At 37.6% G+C, this 24,454-nt stretch overlaps 1 protein-coding gene and 1 pseudogene across 22 annotated transcripts in view; one reads left to right on the forward strand and one right to left on the reverse strand.

The window, feature by feature from the left end:
- The window catches only part of ARHGAP32 (Rho GTPase activating protein 32), a 319,968-nt gene that overhangs the window by 116,224 nt on the left and 179,290 nt on the right, over positions 1-24,454 (forward strand). For all 22 annotated transcript variants that reach the window (XM_076002670.1, XM_076002671.1, XM_020286787.2 and 19 more), the window contains one exon: positions 6,368-6,476. In XM_076002670.1, the coding sequence (XP_075858785.1) occupies positions 6,368-6,476 (109 nt within the window). The remainder of the gene's footprint in view (positions 1-6,367; positions 6,477-24,454) is intronic.
- LOC105875337 (protein cornichon homolog 1 pseudogene) lies at positions 20,160-20,668 on the reverse strand (annotated as a pseudogene).

Consider the following 24,454-nt stretch of genomic DNA (forward strand, 5'->3'; position numbering starts at 1 on the left):
GAGTATAAAGCCAAAGCTATTTTATTGTTATAGTAGCTGGAAAATATAAAGATAATGCATTTTTATTTTGTTTTGTTTTTGTTTTTTATTTTATTTCACAATACTATGGAAGTACAAATGCTCTCTCTGGGTCACATAAATTGCCTTTGCACTGCCTGAGTGTCCATAATTTTAAAAGTAGAACAAGAGTCAAATAGATACTACGTTTTTATGGAGTTGATTCATTGTTACATGGCACAAAATTTATATAAACATAATCTTATTCCTGTTTAACTTTATAATATTTGCCAGTAAACTTTTACACTTTTATTGGGATATAACTTGCATATAATAAAGTCCAAAAATCATAAGTGTATATTTTTATAAATTTATACGTAGTATACACATGTGTAATCACAACCAAGTCAAGATATAAATTATTTCTAGTGCATCAAAAGACCCTTGTTCCTCCTATCAGTACCTCTTCCAAAGGTAGCCATTATTCTGACTTCTGTCACAACAGATTAGTTTTGCCTATTACTGAACTTCATGTAAATAGAATTATATAGCATGTACTCTTATGTTTGGCTTTTGTTGCTGGACATTTATGAGATTCAAACAGTTGTTGCAAGTAGGAGCAATAATTTTTTACTTCTGTGAAGTATTTTATGGTATGAAAAATAGTAAAAATTGGCCGGGCGTGGTGGCTCATTCCTGTAATCAGCACTCTGGGAGGCCGAGGCGGGCGGATTGCTCGAGGTCAGGAGTTCGAGACCAACCAGAGCAAGAGCAAGACCCTGTCTCTACTATAAATAGAAAGAACTTAATTGGCCAACTAATGTATATAGAAAAAATTAGCTGGGCATGGTGGCGCATGACTGTAGTCCCAGCTACTCAGGAGGCTGAGACAGTAGGATTGCTTTAGCTCAGGAGTTTGAGGTTGCTGTGAGCAAGGCTGACGCCACGACACTCACTCTAGCCTGGGCAACAAAGTGAGACTCTGTCTCAAAAAAAAAATAGTAAAAATTCATTGTTCATGAGTATTTTTTTGGCCTTAATAAATAATTGTATATCCTAGTGATATAAATACACTTTTTTTGCATATTGACCGTATAAAATGCTAAATTAGCTTGTTAATTCTTCAGATAATGAGAATTTTATTTTTCCTTTCTAATTTTTGTATCTTTTATTTTTTTCTTACTTTTTTTTGTAAATTGAGTAAGACCTCAAATATAGTGTTGAGTAGAAGACATCCTTGTCTTGTTCATGATCTCAGTATTTCATCATTAAGTATAATGTTAGCTGTATGTGTGTTTTTTCATAACCTTCATTAAAACACCTTTAAAAATCTGTAAGTAGGTATTAATTCTTACCTATGAAAATGACATTTTTCCCCTTTAATAGTGTATGGTGAATTATAAGGATTTATTTTGGTATTTTTTTAGAGACCAGGTCTTGCTCTATTGCCCAGACTGGAGTGCAGTGGTTCAATCATAGTTCACTGCAACCTCCAAACTCCCAGGCTCAAGTGATCCTCCTGGCTCAGCCTGCTGAGTAGCTAGGACTACAGGTGTGTGCCACCATGCCTGGCTAATTTCTCTTATTTTTTCTAGAGACAAGGTCTTGCTATGTTGCTCAGTCTAGTCTTGAACTCTGGGCTCAAGCGATCCCCCCACCTTGGTTTCCTAAAGTGCTGGGATTATAGGTGTGAGCCACCATGTGCAGCTGGGATTGATTTTAGAATGTTAAACCAATTTGCATTTTGAACTAAGGCTCACATGGTCACTGTATATCCTTTTTGTATACTGATGGGTTTGATTTGCTAATATTTTGTTTAGGAGTTTTATAGCTGTGTTTTATGTTAAAAATTTGTAGTTTTGTATTGTGTTTTATGTTATTTTATTGGCCTTTAATTTTCTTTTCTAGTAATGTATTTATCAGCTTTTGTTATAAAGGCTGACTTAGTCTCATGGACTAAGGTTGGAAAATGTTACTTTTATTTTTATACCCTGGAAGAATATATGTACAATTGTAATTACTTATTCCTTGAATGTTTAAAAGAATTCACCAGTGAATCCATTTGGACTTGGAGTTTTCTTACAGATTTAATTTCATTTATAGCTATAGGGGCTGGGCGCGTTGGCTTACGCCTGTAATCCTAGCACTCTGGGAGGCCGAAGCGGGCGGATTGCTCGAGGTCAGGAGTTCGAGACTAGCCTGAGCAAGAGCGAGACTCCGTCTCTACTATAAATAGAAAGAAATTAATTGGCCAACTAATCTATAGAGAAAAAACTAGCCGTGCATGGTGGCGCATGCCTGTAGTCCCAGCTACGTGGGAGGCTGAGGCAGGAGGATCCCTTGAGCCCAGGAGTTTGAGGTTGCTGTGAGCTAGGCTGACGCCACGGCACTCACTCTAGCCTGGGCAACAAAGCGAGACTCTGTCTCAAAAAAAAAAAGCAAAAAAAAGCTGTAGGACTATGCAGTCTTTTGGTTTCTTGTTTTAGTTTTGATGATTTATGTTCTTCATGGAATTTATTCATTTAAACTAAATTTGCAGCTACATTGGAATAAACTTATCCTTAATCTCATCAGAATCTTTTTTTTTTTTTTTTTTTTTTTTTTGAGACAGAGTCTCACTTTCTTGCCTAGGCTAGAGTGAGTGCCGTGGTGTCAGCCTAGCTCACAGCAACCTCAAACTCCTGGGCTCAAGCGATCCTCCTGCCCTAGCCTCCCAAGTAGCTGGGACTACAGGCACGAGCCACCATGCCCAGCTGATTTTTATATTATATATATTAGTTGGCCAATTAATTTCTTTCTATTTTTATTGTAGAGACGGGGTCTCGCTCAGGCTGGTTTTGAACTCCTGACCTTGAGCAATCCGCCCTCTTCAGCCTCCCAGAGTGCTAGGATTACAGGCGTGAGCCACCGCGCCCAGAATCTTTTAATGTACATAGGTTTTCCAATTCTCTTTTCATTCTCTGTGTTGTGAATTCTCCATTTTTTTCTTGCTCTTGGGATTGTTTATTTTATCAGGGTTTCAAAAATCAACTTTTGGCTTTGTTAATTTTCTCTATTATATATTTGCTTTCTATTTCATTGATTTGTTCTTTAAAAAATTTTTTTTTTACGCTTTCCTTGGAATTCCCCTCTCCTCCCCTCCCCTTCCCTCCTCTCCTTTTTCCTCCCCTTCTCTCCCCTCCTCTTCCCTCTTCTCACTGCAACCTCAAAATTCTGGGCTCATGCAATCCTCCTGCCTCAGCCTCCTGAGTAGGACTACAGGCATGTACCATCACACTCAGCTAGTTTTTCTGTTTTTCATAGAGATAAGGTCTCCCTTTGTTGCTCTGGCTGGTCTCTAACTGGCCTCAAATGATCCTTCCACCTAGGCCTCCCAAAGTGCTGGGGTTACAGGCATGAGTGTCAGTGTATCTGGCTGCTCTTTTTTTCTAGCTTCCTATGATGGAAGCTTAGAACATTGATTTTCAACTTGTCTCATTTCCAATAGTAAGCATTTATAGATATGTATGAGTTTTGCTTTAGTTGTATTTCACATGTTTTCATCTGTTGTATTTTCATTATCATTCAGATAAAAATATTTTAAAATTTCCAACGTGGTTTTTTGTATTTGATTTATGAGTTATCCAGAATTACATTTCTTACTTTCCAGACATTTGGTGGAATTTCTAGTTATCTTTCTGCAATTGCTTTTTAGTGTGATTATGTGGTATTCACAAAACACATGATTCATAATTTAAATTTTTTGTATTTGTTGAGATTGCTTCATCTTCTAGCATTTGGTCCTTGGTGAATGTTTCATATGCACTTGAAAAGAATATAAAAGAGAAAAGAATTGTATAGTTGTTGTGTTTGGTATCCTATTAGTTCAGAGTGGAAAATTGGATTCTTCAAATCTATATACTTATGATTTTTTGGTCTGCTTATTCTATCAGTTACTAAGAAATGTTTGTTAAAATTACCAACTGTGATTGTGGATTTATCTATTACAATTATTATTTTTTTAGTTTTTGCAGGTTTATTTTGAAGCTGTGTTATTTGCTGCATACAAATTTTATTTACAGTTTGTTGCATATTATATCAACCTGTTATTAATAATTTGACACTTTGATATCATTATGAAATCTCCCCCTTTGTCTCTAGTAATACCTTTTGCCTAAGGTCTACTTTGATGTTAATATAGGTATAGTAGCCTTCTTTAGCTAGTATTTATATGCTATCACTTTTTTTAATCCTTCTGTTTTCCACCTTTTGGTGTCCTTATATATCAGGTATGTCTCTTAGAGTGTGGTGTTTTGTTTTGTTTTTTTGTTTTTTTTTCTGCTGAGTCAATGTCTCACTCTGTTGCCTGGGGCTGCAATGCCATGGGGTCAGTCTAGCTCACAGTAACTTCAAACTCCTGGGCTCAAGATCCTCCTGCCTCAGCCATTCTAGTAGCTGGGACTACAGGTGAGCACCACCACGCCCAGCCAATTTTTCTATTAATATTTTTGGTAATTCCCAGCTATTTTTTCTATTTTTAGTAGAGATGGGGTCTCGCTCTTGCTGAGGCTGGTCTCCTGAGCTCAAGGGATCCTCCTACCTCAGCCTCCCAGAGTGCTAGGATTACAGGTGTGAGCCACTGTTCCTGGCCTAGTGTTGATATTTTCTACTAAACTCTATTCCAGTTTACTAATCCTCTCTTTAACTATGTCTGTTGTTCTGTAAAATCCATTTAGTAAGTTCTTAATTTCAGATATTATATTTTTTAGTTTTAGACTGAACATTTGATTGTTCTTTGTAGATCCCAATTCTCTGTTGGAGTTATTCATTTTTCCATTGCTTTTTAATTTTCATTTCATTGAACATATTAAGTATAAAGGTATTTAGCAACTTTGATAAAAATTTAACTGAATTCTTCTCACCAGCTTTTTTTTTCCCCATGCTTTGTGCCAGACAAGTAATTGCTATGATCCATCTCATTGGAGAAGCTTGTGTTTCCTTAGAGTTCAGGCTAGTTGGTTGTCCTGAGACCTCAGGTTTTGATTGTGTCCTAGAAAAGTTATAATTTTGTGGATTATTTGACTTTTCTTCTTGTTAGGGTAGGAGTAGTTCTCTGTACAGGTTTCTCCATTATAAGCAGAAACCACAGATGCATCTTAGCCATTTTAAAGTCTCTGATAATTCTAATATGTGAATTACATGTGAGTTTCTCCGTTTTAACTTTTTTCCTCAGATTTTTTTCATTTCTTTCTGGCTTTATTTTTTAAAGCATGCCTCAATGTTTATTAGATGCCAGATAATGTGGATAAAAATTTTGCAGAGTCTGGAGAATTCTTTTTTTCTCCAAAGAGAGTTAATTTTTTTCCCAGCATTTCTGATCTTGTCAGGGTTTAGCATTAGGCTTTATTAGAGTTTGTCTATTGCTATTTCAAGGGATGGCATTTTTGGAGTCTTAGTTAAGAGCTCAGGGGAGTTTCCTGCACTTCTCTGTCTTGGCAGTGCAACCTCTGTCTCCTCAACCCTGCTGGGCTGTTGAAATATCTACTTGGCTCTTCAGTTGGTTTATTTTGGGTTCCTTGGCATCTTATCCTACATATTTATACTATTAGAAATCAGCTAATGATTTGAGGGGAATTTTCATGTACATTTCTGGGCTCTTTCTCTCCAGGGTTTTTTGAGGGTGATCACCCCTGGAAGCCCATCTGATTTGTTGAACCCGACCTCCAACTTCTGCCTTCTCAGCCCACTTAGATTAGAGTATTATGCCTGGGCTCCATTTCTCTTCATTGATTTGGAACATTTGCTTATACAAAAGAATGATTAAATGTAGAATTTGCTTCTCTCAAAGTTTATAGCCTTGGAAGCCTCACCTGTATTGGTTGCTTTTCCATGCTTTCAGATAAGCAGTTTTAAATGTTTTGCTCAGCATTCATAGATGTTCTCATCAAGGGTGTTTGTTTGATGTACTCTGCTCCATTGCTTCTAACCAGAAATACCGTATCTCTTCTTTGTTCTGGAATTTCACTAAGGTTTAGCACAGTTCTGTAAGTATTGATGTAGTGTACATGATAGCTGTTCTAAATCTTTCCAAGGTTCAAATTGTGTTGAATAGATAAAATCATTTGTTTTGATATGATAATTACTATGGATTATAAAGGTTAACTAGTTATAGACCTTACTTTTATCTCCTGGAGTAAAAGCAAGTATTTGGTACCTTAGGAAAGATCCCTGAAAGCCAGAGTACAAGTGAAGGATCAATGCTAGCCACCTGAGCCTTTTAACTAAACTTCAAATCTGACACATAAGTTTTCTGTTCTTTGAATTATGTTCATTGGAAAGCTTTCACAGAAATAGAAATTCTTATCAGAATCTCTCCTATTTTGATCTCTAGGAAGATGAAGTCCTCAGTACATTCTGAAGAAGATGATTTTGTTCCAGAACTACATAGAAACGTTCATCCTCGAGAACGGCCTGATTGGGAAGAAACACTCAGTGCAATGGTAAATCAGCTTTATACATATGTATGTATGTATACTGTATTTAAATAAGAAAAAGGAACTGAGGAAGTGTTACGGAAAAAAGTACAATTTTTTTGTTGCTTAATTTATTCATTAATATGAAATATTAATTGAGCAAATACTTTTTTTCCAGGCACTGTTCTGGACTCTGTGGGCAGAGTAATAGGGTTATAGAGTGGTAGGATACAGTGTGAAAGGATAGTTGCTAGTTATGTAGAGTGGTCACAGATGGCCTCTGCACGAAAGGGGAGATTTGGTTAGAAACCTGAAGGATGTGAGGGAGTGAGTAATGTGTTTATTTGGGAACATCATTTTAGGCAGTGGAATAACAAGTTAAAAATGTGGTATAGGATTAGAAAGCAAGTTGGAAGAAACATGAATAGGACAGTGTGGTTGAAATTGAACGAGCCAGGGGAAGAATAGAGGAGATCAGGTCAGAAGAGTTGTTTGGGTGGGTAGATATCAGATCGTGCAGTTTCTTGTAGTACATTGATAAGGACTTTGGCTTTTTATGCTGAGTGTCAAGGGAAACCATATGAGGATTTTTGGCTGAGAAATGATGTGATTTGGCTTAAATTTTAAAGGAATTCTCAGGTTGCTCTGAATAAAATGAGGTAAGAGAGGAAGTAAGTAGACTAGTTAGAAGGGTATTTATCATAGATGAACAGTGATGGTAGCTTGAACCAGCGTGGCGACACAAATGGTAAGAAGTGTTTAGATTCTGGATATAGTTATACAGATAAAGCCAACTGTTTTTGCTGATGAATGGGATATGATGAATGAGATAAAGGGATGACAAAGATGACTTCAAGTTTTTTGTCCTCATCAACCTAAAGAATGGAATTTATATTTACTGAGATGCTGGAAAAGCAGTTTTTTTTTTCTTTGGAAGTAGGTGGCAAAATTAGCAGTGTAGTTTTCCACATAAGTTTGAGGCATCCATTTAGTTTATTAACACTTTTTGTACTTTTTGTAATTTAGATCTATTAATAAGAATGACGAAATTCTTTTTTTTGCAGGAGATGACATTTTACTTAATTGTAGTTGAAAGTTAATGTTCTCTCTGTCATCAAAATGCAATGCAAATGTTCATCTGTCAGTGTTGATTTGTAATGATATTTTACTTGAAGTCATTTTTGAATATGTCTTTTTATTTATACTGGAAATAACTGACATTAGTTCACAAGCATATGATTTTATCTGAGTGTATTCATCACTTGAAAGGATAGAAACTATAAAATTCTAGGCCGGGCGCGGTGGCTCACGCCTGTAATCCTAGCTCTCTGGGAGGCCGAGGCGGGCGGATTGCTCGAGGTCGGGAGTTCAAAACCAGCCTGAGCAAGAGCGAGACCCCGTCTCTACTATAAATAGAAAGAAACTAATTGGCCAACTAATATATATAGAAAAAATTAGCCGGGCATGGTGGCGCATGCCTGTAGTCCCAGCTACTTGGGAGGCTGAGACAGAAGGATCGCTTGAGCCCAGGAGTCTGAGGTTGCTGTGAGCTAGGCTGACGCCACGGCACTCACTCTAGCCTAGGCAACAAAGTGAGACTCTGTCTCAAAAAAAAAAAAAAAAAATTCTATTAGATTCTCCTGTTGATATTTGTCTTTAAATATGTTATTACATTGTAGATGAGTCACTTTCAATTGAAGGTTAGGTAGAAGTTACTCAATTGCACAGGTAATTGGAGTTTGCAATATGGAGCTTTATTTTACACTTACATTGTGGTGTGAAAAACCCTGCCGGACCTATAGTTTGAACTCAGAAAATATATTCATTACAAAATTGTATAGGAATGGAAGACTCCCTTCTTTTTCTGTTTGTTAGCTTTGGAGTATGTAAAGAAGCTTGTGATTACTTATGATTCTAAGAATACTAGTTATTATCAAAATGACTATCACTAGAGTTTCTTATATAAGCTATTCAGTGGTCCTCAACATTTTTGGCACCAGGAACTGGTTTCATGGGGGTGCATGGCTGTGTATAGCTCAGGCAGTGATGCGAGCATGGGGAGTGGTTGTAAATACAGATACAGATGAAGCTTCTCTTGCCTGCGCTCACCTCCTGCTATGCATCCCCCACCCTTGCCCAGTTCCTAAGTCTCATGGAAGACAATTTTTCCTTTAAGAGGGGGGCGGATTTCTGCCGCCTGGTCTCTAAGAGGCTGTGGACCAGTACCAGTCGCTACCAGGGGTTGAGGACTGCAGAGCTGTGTTTTGCCTTGTAATTTTAGGTTTAATTCATCAAGAAATACCAAGTCTGCTGCAAAATCTAATTAATAGAGCCATTTAGTGTTCAGTAATAGAGGTTGAAAATAAGCCTAACTGAAGCCTTTTCTACTCCACACATTTTTGCCAAAATTGGTTATAATGTATCTTACAGTAAATTTCACTTCACGTTGTACTGAATTAATGTTTGCTCAAGTTGTTGGAGAATATTCTTGTCTAGAGTTGTCCCATGGACACTGCTCATCAACAACTAGGTCTCTTTATTGACTCATCAAGAGTCAAGGAAAACCACTTGAAATCCTTTGCCTTTTTTTTAAATGGACTAATAATTTTGCTCCCAGTGTCCTTGCATCTTCAAGCAACTATTCTCACCAGTAGGCTTAAAAGTTTGCTTTCTCTGGACACATTTCTTTGGCTGCTGCAGTCACACATGGTTTAATAGACTCATCAAGGCTAAATGGCTTTCTTTGCTTGACTAATAAACCAGCAACTTGGAAATTTACTTAGTTTGCAATCTTATTACTATTAAATATTTTTTTATTTTTGTGGAGAAATTCTGCATGGTGATACATTCTTAGAATTTTTAAGTTTTTTAGTGTTACCTTCCTGAGTTAAGAATAGTGAGTACCTAGTTTGGTAATGTCAATGTATATACTGTTTTAGCACAACTGTAGTGTCTTTGTATCAATAAATACAATGTTTTGCTGTTTAATTTGATAAAATAATCAGCATTCTTCTGTGCCTTAAAGTATGACATTCAAAGTCCCCATACCTCTTGTTTTCTTAATTTTATATGATGTGCATATGTATTGGTAATTTTTAAAAAATGTGGTAAGGTAATACATGTGATAATTGAAATGCTGTTTATTTAAAATTCAAAATTGCAGTTTCAAAATTGCAGTTTATAGTGTGCCATACAGCAGTGTGAATTGATGAGAGTGCCCCGTACGGTCTTTTCTGCACCGACACAGCTCTGTCATTGTATTGTGAAGACAGCTGTAAATGATACATAAATAAATGAGTGTAACTGAGTTCCATAAAACTTTATTTATGGACACTGATATTTGAATTCCATGCAATTTTCACATGTCATTAGGTAATCTCATCTTCTCACTTCTTTCCCCAAGCATTTAAAAATGTAAAAACCCACTTTTAGCTCAAGCGCTGTACAAGAACAGATGGTGGGCTAGATTGGCCCTAGTTTTTTCAAATTCTTTTTTAACATAAAATTGTAACTTAAGCTATAGAGTTTTCCTAAACTTTCCAGAGAAACAGTAGTTTTATTTCACTTCTCATAGTGTGCTGTATAATACTGTCTGTATTATACTACTTATCTCGTTGTATTGATCTAATTGATTTCTAAAATATCTGTCTCCCTCCCTATTAGGTTGTGAGCTCTTTGAGAAAGGGTAGAGATCATCTTGTATTCATTTTATTGAAGGATAAAGTTTAAAAGAGGATATAATCATGACTCTCATACAAATATAGAATAAATACAAGCCAAAGATATTTAACTCATTAATTAATGAAGGAACCAGTCAGTTGTTAAAAGTGGGTTAAAGGAACATTCAAAGTACCTTTTATAGATAAACCATGCTAACATGCATATAAATGGATGCAAAATTAACAAAACTGTTGAGTTCCACTGGATGCAATTTGCATTTCTATGGACAGGGATATTGGTATTGCTATCAATTTTCTATAAGTTAACTTCCATCTCTACAGAGCTGTAAAATAGCTGAGTCAAAAGACAAACAAAATCCCATACCCCTATTGAATCAAGTAGTCCTTAGAGGTGTCATCATTCCATTGAAAGGATACTCAGTAATATTTTTTTGCCCATTTTTAAATATTCCATAAGTTTTGTCTACAATTTTTATATCTTTCAATAAATCTACATTGAATTTATAGAATGGAAAGAAAAGCAACATAAGTTTTTATGTGGTGGTCTGTTTACTTTGTATTAAAATGTCATATGCTGTATACATGTGAAATTACTGAATTCTCTTTTCTGAAGTTCACAGTGATTTGTCTAAGCATTTATGGAAATTACTGTTTATATCACATATTTTAACACCTCATTAAATTTTTATTTTATGCTCTTAATTTCCTGATTTGTAAGCTCCTTGAGGGCAAGTGCTATAATCCTTCTTTCATTCAAAAAAAATACATCACACTCAATACAGTACATTGCTACGTTGCAAAAAGTGTTTAGTAAATGATAAAAAGGAAAGGGTGTAAATGAGATTAGAGCTACTATTTTACTGCCATTTTTGTAGCAGCTCCTTTTTATTTTAATCATTTTTTATTTTATCTATCTATTTATTTATTTATTTATTTATTTATTTATTTATTTATTTATTTATTTATTTATTTATTTATTTATTTTGAGACAGAGTCTCACTTTGTTGCCCAGGTTAGAGTGAGTGCCGTGGCATTAGCCTAGCTCACAGCAACTTTAAACTCCTAGCCTCAAGCCATCCTCCTGCCTCAGCCTCCAGAGTAGCTGGGACTACAGGCATGTGCCACCATGCCCACCTAATTTTTGTTGGTATTCTAGTTGGTCAATTAATTTCTTTCTATTTTTGGTAGAGACAGGGTCTCGCTCAGGCTGGTTTCAAACTCCTGACCTCGAGCAATCCGCCCGCCTCGGCCTCCCAGAGTGCTAGGATTACAAGTGTGAACCACCACACTCGGCCTTAATCATTTTAAAAAATATATTTATTTATTTATTTTTTTCAGCATATTATGGGGGTACAAATGTTAAGGTTACATATATTGCCCTTGCCCCCCCCCAAGTCAAAGCTTGAAGCATGTCCATCCCCCAGTTCGTGTACATCACACTCATTATGTATGTATATACCTGTACCCTCCCCCCCACCTGCCCCACACCCAGTAAATGTTACTCCTATATGTTCTCTTAGGTGTTGATCAGTTAATACCAATTTTCTGATGTGTACATGTGGTACTTATTTTTCCATTCTTGGGATACTTCACTTAATAGAATGGGTTCCGGCTCTATCCAGGAAAATACAAGAGATGCTGTATCCCAGTTGTTTCTTACAGCTGAATAGCACTCCATGGTATACATATACCACATTTTATTAATCCACTCATGGATTGATCGGTACTTTGGTTGTTTCCACATCTTTGCAATTGTGAATTGTGCTGCTATAAACATTCACGTGCAGGTGTCTTTTTCATAGAGTGACTTTTATTCCTTTGGGTAGATGCCCAGGAAGGGTAGACAGAACTTCGGACTTTCTCTATCAGTAATAATCTATGTGAAATATCACATTGATAATGAAATTTATTGTTCAGAGAAACCCTTATGTTTGTCTCAATTCCATTTAGTTGATTTTTGAATTGCTTTAAAAGGGCTTAGACATTAAATTTTTATTGATTTGTGTGCTGCAGCTAGAATATTGGATTTTTTATACATGTGTTTATGAGCCAGATATTTCTGAACTGTTAAGAATTTAAGAATTTTTATATACATTATAGTCATTTTTAAATCAAAACAATAATAACCTAAAATACTGCTCTGTAATTTTGTGATTTATGGTTAGGTATTCTTCATAGATCTATAACTAGATAATTATTTTAAGAAATCTAATAAAATCTAATAGAAGCTATATTTTTCTAAATTACTAAAAGCAAAACATTTATTAGTAATTATTTAACAATGAAATTATTTAGCAATTAAATATCAGGATCTTTAAAATAAATCTGAAGAAAGAGTGAGTGTGTGTGTGTGTCTATCAGGATCTTTTACCAGTTTTAAATATATATATTTTATCTTAGCATATTATAGGAGTACAAATATTAAGGTTACATACATTGCCTATGCCCCCCCCTCGAGTAAGAGCTTCAAGAGTGTCTATCCCCCAAATGTTGCGCATCTTACTCATTATGTTTGTATATACCCCTCCCCCCTCCCACCCTCCCGACACCCAATAAATGTTACTCCTATATGTCCACTTAGCTGTTGATCCGTTAATACCAATTTGCTGGTGAGTACATGTGGTGTTGGTTTTTCCATTCTTCAGATACTTCACTTACTAGAATGGGTTCCAGCTGTATTCAGGAATATACAAGAGGCGCTATATCACCATTGTTTTTTAAAGCTGGCTAGCATTCCATGGTATACATATACCACATTTTATTAATATACTCATGAATTGATGGGCACTTGGGTTGTTTTCATAGCTTTGCAATTGTGAATTGTGCTGCTATAAACATTCGAGTGCAGGTGTCTTTTTCATAAAGTGACTTTTGATCTTTTGGGTAGATGCCCAGTAGTGGAATTGCTGCATCAAATGGTAGACCTACTCCTATCGCTTTGAGGTATCTCCATATTGCTTTCCACAGAGGTTGAACTAGTTTGCAGTCGCACCAGCAGTGTAAGAGTGTTACTCTCTCTCCACATCCATGCCAACATTTATTGTTTGGGGACTTTTTGATAAAGGCCATTCTCACTGGAGTTAAGTGATATCTCACTGTGGTTTTGATTTGCATTTCCCTGATGATTAGAGATGTTGAACATTTTTTCATATGTTTGTTGGCCATTATTCTGTCTTTTTTTGAGAAGTTTCTGTTCAAGTCCTTTGCCCATTTTGTGATAGGGTTGTTTAATTTTTTCTTGCTGATTTTCCTGAGTTCTAAATAGATTCTAGTTATCAGCCCTTTATCAGATGTGTAGTTTGCAAAAGTCTTCTCCCATTCTGCGGATTGTCTGTTTGCTCTCTTGACAGTTTCTTTGGCTGTGCAGAAGCTTTTTAATTTCATTAGGTCCCATTTGTTTATTCTTGTTGCTGTTGTGATTGCCTTTGGGGTCTTCTTCATAAATTCTTTGCCTAGGCCAATGTCTAGAAGAGTATTTCCAACATTTTCCTCTAGAATTCTAATAGTTTCACATCTAAGGTTCAAGTCTATTACCCAGCGTGAGTTGATTTTTGTGAGAGGTGAAAGGTGTGGGTCTTGTTTCAGTCTTCTACATGTGGCTATCCAGTTTTCCCAGCACCATTTATTGAATAAGGATTCTTTTCCCCAGTGTATGTTTTTGTCTGCTTTGTCGAAAATTAGTTGGCTACATGAAGATGGTTTTATATCTGGGTTCTCTGTTCTGTTCCACTGGTCAATGTCCCTGTGCTTGTGCCAGTAAAAAGCTGTTTTAATGTACATAGCATTGTAGTACAGTTTGAAGTCTGGTAAATTGATACCTCCTATTTTGTTTTTATTGCCTAGGATTGATTTTGCTATACGGGGTATTCTCTGGTTTCACAGGAAGCGTAAAATTATTTTTTCTCTATCTGTGAAAAATGATGATGTTATTTTGATAGGGATCGCGTTGACTCTGTAGGTCACTTTGGGTAGTACAGACATTTTAACAATGTTGATTCTGCCGATCCATGAGCATGGTATATTCTTCCATCTATTTCTGTCCTCTGCTATTTCCTTCTTCAGTGTTTCATAGTTCTCCCTGTAGAGGTCTTTTACCTCCTTAAATATATTCCAAAGTACTTTATTTTCTTTGTTGCTGTTTTGAAGGGAATTGAGTCTTTGATTTGGTTCTCACTTGTACTGTTGTTGGCGTATATGAATGCCTCTGATTTCTGTCTATTGATTTTTGTATCCTGAGACTTTGCCAAATTCATTTATCAGATCAAGGAGTCTCCTGGTTGAATCCTTGTGGTTTTCTAGGTATAATATCATGTCATCAGCAAAGAGTGAGAGTTTCATCTCTTCTGCTCCCATTTGGACGCCCTTAATTCCGCTCTCTTGTCTGATTGCTGTAGCGAGGACTTCCAGCAGTATGTTGAACAGAAGTGGAGATAGTGGGCAACCTTTTCTTGTTCCAGTTTTAAGTGGCAATGCTCTTAATGTTTCCCCATTCAGTATGATACTGGCTGTGGGTTTGTCATATATGGCTTGTATCACTTTTAGGTAAGCCACATCTACACCTATTTTGTTGAGTGTTCTTATCATAAAAGGGTGTTAAATTTTGTCAAATGCTTTCTCTGCGTCTATTGAGAGGATAATATGATCTTTGTTTTTGCTTATGTTTATATGGTGAATTACATTTATAGATTTGTGTATGTTGAACCATCCCTGCATCCCTGGTATGAAGCCCACTGGTTGTGATGAATTATTTTCTTGACAGGCACCTGGATTCGATTGGCTAGGATTTTGTTGAGAATTTTTGCATCTATATTCATAAGGGATATTGGTCTGTAGTTTTCTTTGTTGCATCTTTTCCTGATTTTGGTATCAGGGTTATGTTCACTCCATAAAATGTGCTGGGGACGATTCCATCCTTCTCAATGTTGTAGAATAATTTCTGCAAGATAGGCACCAGTTCTACTTTGTAGGTGTGATAAAATTTGGATGTGAAACCATCTGGTCCAGGACTTTTCGTTTTAGGAAGGTTTTTTTATTGCTGTTTCAATTTCAGTAGTTGATATTGGTTTGTTCAGGAATTCTATTTCTTCCTGGTTGAGCCTAGGGAGGCTGTGTGTTTCTAAGAAATTGTCCATTTCCTTCACATTTTCCAGTTTGTGTGCATAGAGGTTTTTGTAGTATTCATAAATTATATCTTGTATCTCTGTGGCATCAGTTGTGATTTCTCCTTTATTGTTCCTGATGGAGCTTATTAGAGATTTTTCTTTTCTGCTTTACGTTAGTCTAGCCAATGGTGTGTCGATTTTGTTTATTTTTTCAAAGAACCAACTTTTTGTTTTATTAATGTTCCGTACAGTTTCCCTGTTGTCAATTTCGTTTAGTTCTGATTTGATCTTAATGATTTCACTTCTTCCGCTGAGGTTGGTGTTGGTCTGTTCTTTTTCTAGCTGTTTGAGATGATTCATTAGGTTATCTATTTGTGATGTTTTAGACTTTTGGATATAGGCATTTATGGAAATAAACTTTCCTCTCAGGACTGCTTTAGCTGTGTCCCACAGGATTTGGTAACTTGTGTCACCTTTGTCGTTTAGTTAAAAGAATCTTTTGATTTCCATCTTGATTTCCTTGTTTATGAAGTGATCATTCAGCAGAAGTTTGTTTAGTTTCCATGACTTTGTGCAGAAATGAGAACTCCTGTTAGGATTGATTTCTACATTTATTCCATTGTGGTCTGAGAAGATATATGGTATAATTTTAATTTTTTAAATTGTTTGAGGAGGTGCTTTGTGTCCTAGGATATGATCAATCTTAGAGAATGACCCATGAACTGATGAGAAGAATGTATATTCAGTGGTTTTAGGGTAGAATGTCCTGTAAATGTCACTCAGGCCCATTTGTTCTAGGGTTCTGTTTAAGTCCATTATTTCTTTGTTGATTTTTTGTTTGGAGGATCTGTCCTGTGCTGTCAGTGGGTTGTTAAAGTCTCCGAATATTATGGTGTTGCTGTTTATCCATTTGTTTAGATCAAGTAGAGTTTACTTTATGAATATGGGTGCACCCAGTTTGGGTGCATATATATTTAGAATTGTTATATGTGTTCTTGTTGAATTGTACCTTTCACCATTATATAGTGAACCTTCTTTGTTTTTTATTACTTTAGTTGATTTAAAAACCAAGTTATCTGTAAGCAGCCTTGCCATGCCAGCTTTGGCTTTCATTTGCTTGAAATATTGTTGTCCACCCCTTTACCTTTAGTCTAACCGCATCCTTGTAGGTTAGATGTATTTCCTGAAGGCAGCACATACTTGACTTGTGTTTTTTTATCCATTCGGCCAGCCTATGTCTATTCAGCGGGGAGTTCAAGCCATTCACATTTATTGAGATAACTGATAGGTGGGGCAGATTTCTGTCCATTATATTGGGTTTTACTTTGTTGCTTTGTTTTCTCTCTTGAGCCATTGTGGTATTTGGACTGTGATCTTTAGCTTTGAGTAGATTTACATTCGTGAGTGTTTATTGTGCTGATCCATGGGTAACACTGTTTTCAATACTTCTTCAAGAGCTGGTCTTGTCTTTGTGAATTCCCTCAGTCTTTGCTTATGTGAGAATGTCTTGATTTCTCCTTCATATACAAAACTTAGTTTAGCAGGGAATAAGATTCTAGACAGGGCATTGTTCTGTTTTAGAAGAGTGAGAATGGGGCCCCAGTCTCTCCTTGCTTGTAAAGTCTCAGTAGACAAATCTGGTGTTATTCGGATTGGCTTCCCTTTGTATGTTACTTGCTTCTTTCGTCTTACAGCTCTTAGAAGGGCCTCTTTAGTTGATATTTTTGGTCAGTCTGTTGACTGCATGTCATGACATCTTCCTGTTTGCATTGAATCTCCCAGGGGTCCTCTGAGCTTCTTGAACTTGTATATCGAGAGTTTTAGCAAGGCCTGGGAAAATTTCCTCTATTATATCTTCAAATAGCTTGTCCAAGCCTTGAGTGTTGTCTTCTTCCCCTTCGGGTAACCCTATGACCCTCACATTAGGTTTCTTCACATAATCCCACATCTCTTGTAGGCTTTGCTCATTTCTCTTGTTTCTCTGCTCTGTCTCTGTGACTGATTTATTTAATTGGAAGGCGTTTTCTTCAGGCTCTGAGATTCTTTCTTCTGTTTGATCTACCCTGTTCTTGAAGCTTTCCACTGTGCTTTGTAGTTCCCTGAGTTGATTCTTCATTTCTAGGAGTTGGATTAAACTTTTCTTCATTGTATCAATTTCTTTAGTGAATTTTTGTTCCAGGTCCTGGAGTCTTTTTGTGTTTTCTTTGTGTTAGTTATCCAGTTGTTCTTGCAGATATTTGAGTTTTCTTATAATCCACATTTGAAATTCCTCTTCTGTCATTTTGGTTTCCTGATTTTGGTTGGTGTCCGGTTCTAAGGGTCTGGTGCTCCTCTTTGGGAGTGTGTTTTCTGTTTGATTCTTCATAGTTCAGGTGTTCCTTTGCTGATTTTTTTCTATCTGGAAGAATAGTTGCTTCTTTCCTTTAAGTTTTTGTTTTGGTATTCACACTCCTTGTTTAATCTCTGAGCTGGTAGGTGGTGTTTGTGGGTGAGATTTGACCACACCCTGCATTTTGGGTCAATAGGTGCCATGAAAAGTGTGTGCAGAATGTCCTCCCTGTGAGTAGGTGGCACTTGCTCAGGCTACACTGTTGCTTTTGGGTCTTGTGTCCATTTATTGTTCCTCTAGAGAGATACTCTAGTGCCTCAGGTGGTGGGTGTGGCCCTGGGACTTCCAGGTGTGTCCTTTTCTCCCCCTCAGTGAGGGCTGGTCTGGGAGTGAGTCTGGGCTGAGCTGGTTTGGGTAAGTCTGCCCTAAGGCACCACCAATGTCATTAGCAGGGGTCAAAGTTCTGTTCTCTGGTGCCAGGAAAAGCTTTCAGGGAGGGGCTGGAATGGCCCCGCTCAGTCAGAAAGTGTGTGGTGGTAGGGCTGTGTGAGTCCCACAGTCTGGAGTGGGCCTCGCTTCTTTCCACCCTCCCCAACTCCGAGGCTACTCCTGGGCCTCTGATAGCAGGTCAGACTCATGCCACTGGGTCTCCCCTGGCTGTGATGCCGACCAGGAGGTTCCCTGCACAGTAACGCTGCCTGGGCTGGTTGCACGGCCCATCTTTGGGGGGAGGGTTGCCCTCAAGAACGCTGTTATGCCCCTGAAGTCACACACACCTCAGTAGGCTGTTCGTACATATCCCTTCTGTGCCCCAGGCGATGCGAGACCTTGATGCACAGGATTTGGTCCCCCAGTTTGACCTCTGGGCCCCAGAGTTCAATCTTTAACACTACCAGGGAGAGGAGTACCAGTGCCAATTCACCCATAGGGAGCCCAAGCTGGATTGATGTCTCTCAGTCTCGGGGTCTTCCCATTCTCCTGTGATCACTGGTCCAGCAGCACGTGGGAGGGCTGGTGGGTAGGGACCTCACCATCTGAGTTCCCCTCAGGAAGCTATAGGGCCCCAAAAGGGAAGGTCCTTTTCCTGGATGTGCCTCTGTTTGGTGGCTATATTGTCTCTCTCGGCCGAGGATAGGGACAGGGGAGGGGAGAATGAGGCAATATGGCACCTGCCACGTGGCTTGGGTCTGTGCACAGGGAGGTGTGCCCCTTGGGAGTTGACAGCCTGGTGCCGCGTCTGCTACAGTCTTACCACTCGCTGGCGGTGGCTGTCTCAGGGCTGGTGTCCGCAGGTCTCTCCACCTGCTGGGGAGCCCACCAGCTGTCTGAGATGCAGGGGAGGGGAAAGTTGACTTATCCACCTACCCTTGGCACTGGTCTCTGGGCTACTTGGGAGGTCTCTGCTTCCAGTTCTCCTCTGCAACCTCCTCCGGTGGAGTCTCCGGTGATCTCAGGTACCCCTCCTTCTGACCCTCCTCCAATGTATGTTTTGTCTGCTTGCTTTTTTCTTCTGATTTCTCCTATAATCTATCTTTTCTGCAGAGACACTGTGTCTAGTGGTGTTTCTGGTCCACCATCTTGCATATTGGTCCAGTTTTAAATATTTGGACTAAAACCACCTTGATCATCATATTATTAACTGTTTCTGTATTCATTTTATTTTAAGTATTGATTATATCAGTGTTCTTAGAATGGATCCTATTAATTCTCAGATTATTTTGTTAGGAGGAGCCATTTCTCCCTTTTTTTTTTTAATTTCAGAGTTTTATTGTATTGCACTAAAGGAACAGCAGGATGGTTATGCAATTTTCTCTCTTATATTAGTTTTGAAAATCTAAAGTACTTGCAAATTTTTAAGAATACCTTTACCACCAGATTAGAGCAGTAAGCATAATAACAAATTTCTTAATAAGTAATGTCTTACAAATAAAAACACATTTAAAATAGCTTTAAATGCATTCTTCACATGTAATTTAGCATTTTTTTAGATCATGTTCACTTATGTTTAAGAATTAAAGCAAATATATTTGTTACTCTGGTGGAAATATCGGAAATCTCTCATTCATGCAATATGTAGGGATAATATTCAAGTTGAAGGGAAAAAATCCCACTGTTATTTTTGCAAATGTACCCATATATAATCATCTACATGATAGATGAGGAAACCCATGAAGTTTCCCATGAGTCAGATATACATTTCCAGCTCATCAGAAGCACCTTATATCTGTAGCTCATTTATAATTAGATGTCCTTTCAATAAAACCAAAATGAGCCCTACCAATTCCTATAAACAAAAGCTTCCAATGGACTAAGTAATTAATGCAATCATTCAGAGGATTATGGCTGTTCCTTAAGGAGTGCAAGTTCAAACCTGTCAATACCAGAGGTAATCATTTTATATTAATTCATACATAATTCCATTTAAATCCTTTATCTGAGTATAACATATGAAAATAGTCTTTCCACACTCAAAAATGTAGAAAAATTTAAAAAATAAGGAGTCATTTTTTTAAAGTAACTGATCAGATTCTATAGGCTACTCTTGGAAACAGATTCTTCCTGGATAGAATCCTTTCATCTGGTGGCATTTTGAATGCACTTAACTGGACCAAATCTTCTGTATGTTGTTCTGAGAGCTCACCAAAACATAGATCATGCCTTATAAGTAGTAAAAATATGCTGGAAGATAAAAAGCTAATTTGTACCATCCTTCTTTCTGACAATAGAATATCTGCATTCATCATGGTTGTAGGGTCATAGAATCCTGGTCCACTCATCATTGGTCTACTCATATACCTCCAAATATGATATGCCCAAGAGGGGCATATTGAAACCCAGTGTAAGCCACTCTGCTGCACAAAGAAACATGACACAGAAGAAAGCATGGATGAGGCACTCTGGAAGTACAAGCTTTAATGTAATTTTGACTCTTTTAATCTTTTTGACCTTTTCAACTGTAGGATTCAGGGTATTACACTGGTCTATGGGATTCTTGTAATCAGTCTTCAGCTCATCAAATGCTATAATGTGCCAGATGGCGAAGAAGATGAGCGCGGCAGTGAGCAGCAGCACCAGCACGTAGCAAAAGGCCGCGAACGTGAACGCCATGGCCGGGGGGCAGCAGGCAGCAGCGCCGGCGCCCGCGGAGAAAGGCGGCGCAGGGCCCTCTGGGTAAAGCCGTTCACTTCCCCCGGCCACAGCCACGGCCGCTGCCGCCGCCTCCGCCCCATTTCTCCCTTCAGTTTTCTTTTCAGTCACTAAAATTAGTATGTGTTCAGGTCTCAGGGCTAAAGCAGGTTATAGGGTGAATAAAGTTATTGATAAAATAAATGCTTCTGGCTGAAAATGCTCACCTGTGCTAACAACCAGAGTCATGGAAATTAAAACAAGGTGTACATATTCAACTTCTAAGCTATCAAAGATTTTTAAAAAGGAAGATTAAAAAGTTAATGCTCAATGTTGTCAGTACTGTTTGCATGCCATCTCTCTCTCCCCCCTTCCCCCTTTTCTTGCTCCTTCCCCCCCTCTTCTTCCCCCCACCGCATCTCATGCACACACTCACACACTTCTTAAGGTTATGTCTTCTCAACCCTTTCATCTTCCTTCCTTTGAAATGTGGGCATCTACCTGGGATCTGCACTTGGTCTCTTCATGCTTATTCCCTCCAGGTTCTTTGCTGTCATCTCTATGCAGATGACTTCATGTTCCTATCTCTAGTCCTGTAAGAATTCACTCCCCACCTGAAGGCTCTGTAGAAACTATAGATTTTCACTAATCTCATCTTTCCTGCTACCTAAAATAAGCCTCTTTTTTTGTTTGTTTAAAACTTTACAGTTTATGTTAACTTTATTCCTGTCACCCAGGTTCAAAACCTTGTATTTGTTATCAATGAGATAGTTTCATTTCATTTATCTTAAAAGCCAAAGTTCTTCATTTTTGCTGATTTTGTTCTAGTCACATTGGCCTCCTTACAATTTCACAAACATGTCAGGCATTCCCACACTTTAGGGCCTTTTTGTTACTTTTCCTTCTAGAAAGTTCTTTCCCAGATCATTTGCAAGCCTTGCTCCTTCACTTCTTATATGTCTCTTTTCAAATATTTTTAAGTGTTACCTTTACTCACCATAAATCGTGAACTAATAATCCTCCCCTCCTCTGTCTTTCTTACTTGGCTTTAATTTTCTCCATAGTACTTGCAAATACTGAGTATTTGTATTATTAATATTATTGCCTTTTTCATTAGAGTGTAAAATTTCACAAGTACGAGGGATTCTGTCATTTCGGGGTACTGCCTGTACCAGAAATCTCCCTTGTGCCTGGCATGGTAAATTCTCAGTAAATAATTTGTTGAATAAATGGAATTGTCATTCTCTAGACAGATCAAACTACTTGTTTTTCCCTGAAAAGGCCCTAAATTTTCTTGCTTCTTTATCTAATTTGTTGGATGCTGACATTAACATGAATATGGATTTTCTTCTGTCTTTTCTTTTCTTTTTTTTTTTTTACTTCTACTTTTTTTTTTAAACAAAAGTGAAACTATTGATACATTTTTCTTAGGCTATCACAAGTGGCCCTTTGTACTTAGGCCAGTTCCCCCTCTATTGCCTGTTTTCTAAAAAGAACAAAAGTTTAGAGTAGTTGGATTATTTCTTCCTGAATAATCCTGAAGAAGAGATCATTTTGGAGGACATGCGTATTTTATTTATTGGTTCTTGAATAGAAATGTATCCACTCGCTGTAGTGCAGTAGTCCCTCTGTATTCAGGGTGGTATGTTCCAAGACTCCCAGTGGATGCCTGAAACTGCGGATGGTACTGAACCCTATTTATGCTAATAGCTAGGCAGTGTATATAGCATGGATATGCTAGACAAACAGATGATTCATGTCCTGAGCAGGACAGAGAGCACAGTGGTGTGAGATTTCATCGTACTATGCAGGACAGCATGCAATTTAAAACCTACAAATTGTTCACTTCTGGAATTTTCCATTTCATATTTTCAGACTGGTGACTGTGGGTAACTTGAACCATGGATAAGGGGGGCCTATTCTACTTAGATGTCTCCTTCTACCCACCAAATTGTAAAAACATTTACAGATTTGAATAAAAGAAAAAGTTTTTGCACATGTTCCTTAAGTGAATGTCTTTAGCTCTTTTATTACTCTGTGATGTTTAACTCTTTATTTTTGATTGACGGGTGAATTTTAATTCAGAGGAACTGATGATGTTATTGTTTTACAGTCTTTAAATGCTGAATGCTTTACGTAATGTTGCCTTATGAACAATCACAAATGCAACCAATGATTAATATGCAAAGTCCAGGTTTTGAATTTCTGCCAGTATGTTCAAAGCTCTTCAGTAAACAACTACAAGCCTCCCTCTAGTCCATCCTTTTCCATTTTGGATCCTGTTCTGGCTGAAGATTGTGGGAATTCTCTGGCATGAATCAAGCGGTATTAATTATTGAAGTTAGGCCAGGCGCGGTGGCTCATGCCTGTAATCCTAGCACTCTGGGAGCCCAAGACAGGAGGATCGTTCAAGATCAGGAGTTCAAAACCAGCTTGAGCAAGAGCAAGACCCCATCTCTACTAAAATAGAAAGAAATTAATTGGCCAACTAAAAATATATAGAAAAAATTAGCCAGGCATGGTGGCACATGCCTGTAGTCCCAGCTACTCAGGAAGCTGAAGCAGTAGGATTGCTTGAGCCCAGGAGTTTGAGGTTCCTGTGAGCTAGGCTGATGCCATGGCACTCTAGTTCAGGCAACAGAGTGAGACTGTCTCAAAAAAAACAATATTGAGGTTAATTAATGTACTACTGAGAGCTCTGGGATATATATTAAGTTGGACTGTATGAGATGCTGTAGGTCAAAAAAGGTTGAAAATTGGCAGTTTCATAATCATAAACCTAGAATCATTTGAACTGTTGAACCAATGCTTAAGTCTACTTTATTGTTAATTGCTGAGCTGAAAACTACATTCAGAACATGCTATTTAAAGCTTTAGGTGATGTGAATGTTACTTTTACTGATGGTGTTTGTTGTATAGTTTTTAAAAAAATTTTTAAAGCTTATGGGCTAGGCATGGTGGCTCATGCCTGTAATCCTAGCACTCTGGGAGGCCAAGGCAGGTGGATTGCTCAAGGTCAGGAGTTCAAAACCAGCCTGAGCAAGAGTGAGACCCCATTTCTACTATAAATAGAAAGAAATTAATTGACCAACTAAACACATATATATATAAAATTAGCTGGACATGGTACTGCATGCCTGTAGTCCCAGCTACTCGGGAGGCTGAGGCAGGAGGATTGCTTGGGCCCAGGAGTTTGAGGTTGCTGTGAGCTAAGCTGATGCCATGGCACTCTAGCCCAGGCAACAAAAGTAAGAATCTGTCTCAAAAAATTTAAAGTTTATGAAATATTCAAGGAGAAAACTATGTAAAACGTATACATAGAGGAATAATGGTTCTTAGAGGTCTCAATTGGAATGTCCTGGTGGAATAGAATCTTGCTCTTTCTTCCTTTAATAGAAAATTTTCCAATTAAGCATCTCATTTGTGCTTCTTTCTTCCTTTCTCTTCTTCTAATCATACTCTGTCTTTTTCTAGAACTTATATTTTAAATTTTCATATATATTTACATATTGCATGCAGTTTTTTATAAGTAGATCTAATGTATACAAAATTCAAGTATAGAAACAGATCAGTATAATTTTCTAGCAGTACTGAGAACTAGGAATAATTTACCATAATAAAGTGCCTATAAAGGTAATAGTATACTTTTCTTAGAGTTTCATAGGAACTTTCATATAAAACGTCTGGTAAAATTAGATAAATTATTGGAAGCTGTATTGTTAGCAGATCAAACACCTTCTGTATATAGGGTTATTTTTAATGATGAGA

Source organism: Microcebus murinus, chromosome 4, assembly GCF_040939455.1.
Source record: "Microcebus murinus isolate Inina chromosome 4, M.murinus_Inina_mat1.0, whole genome shotgun sequence".
Classification (NCBI taxonomy): Eukaryota; Metazoa; Chordata; class Mammalia; order Primates; family Cheirogaleidae; genus Microcebus; species Microcebus murinus.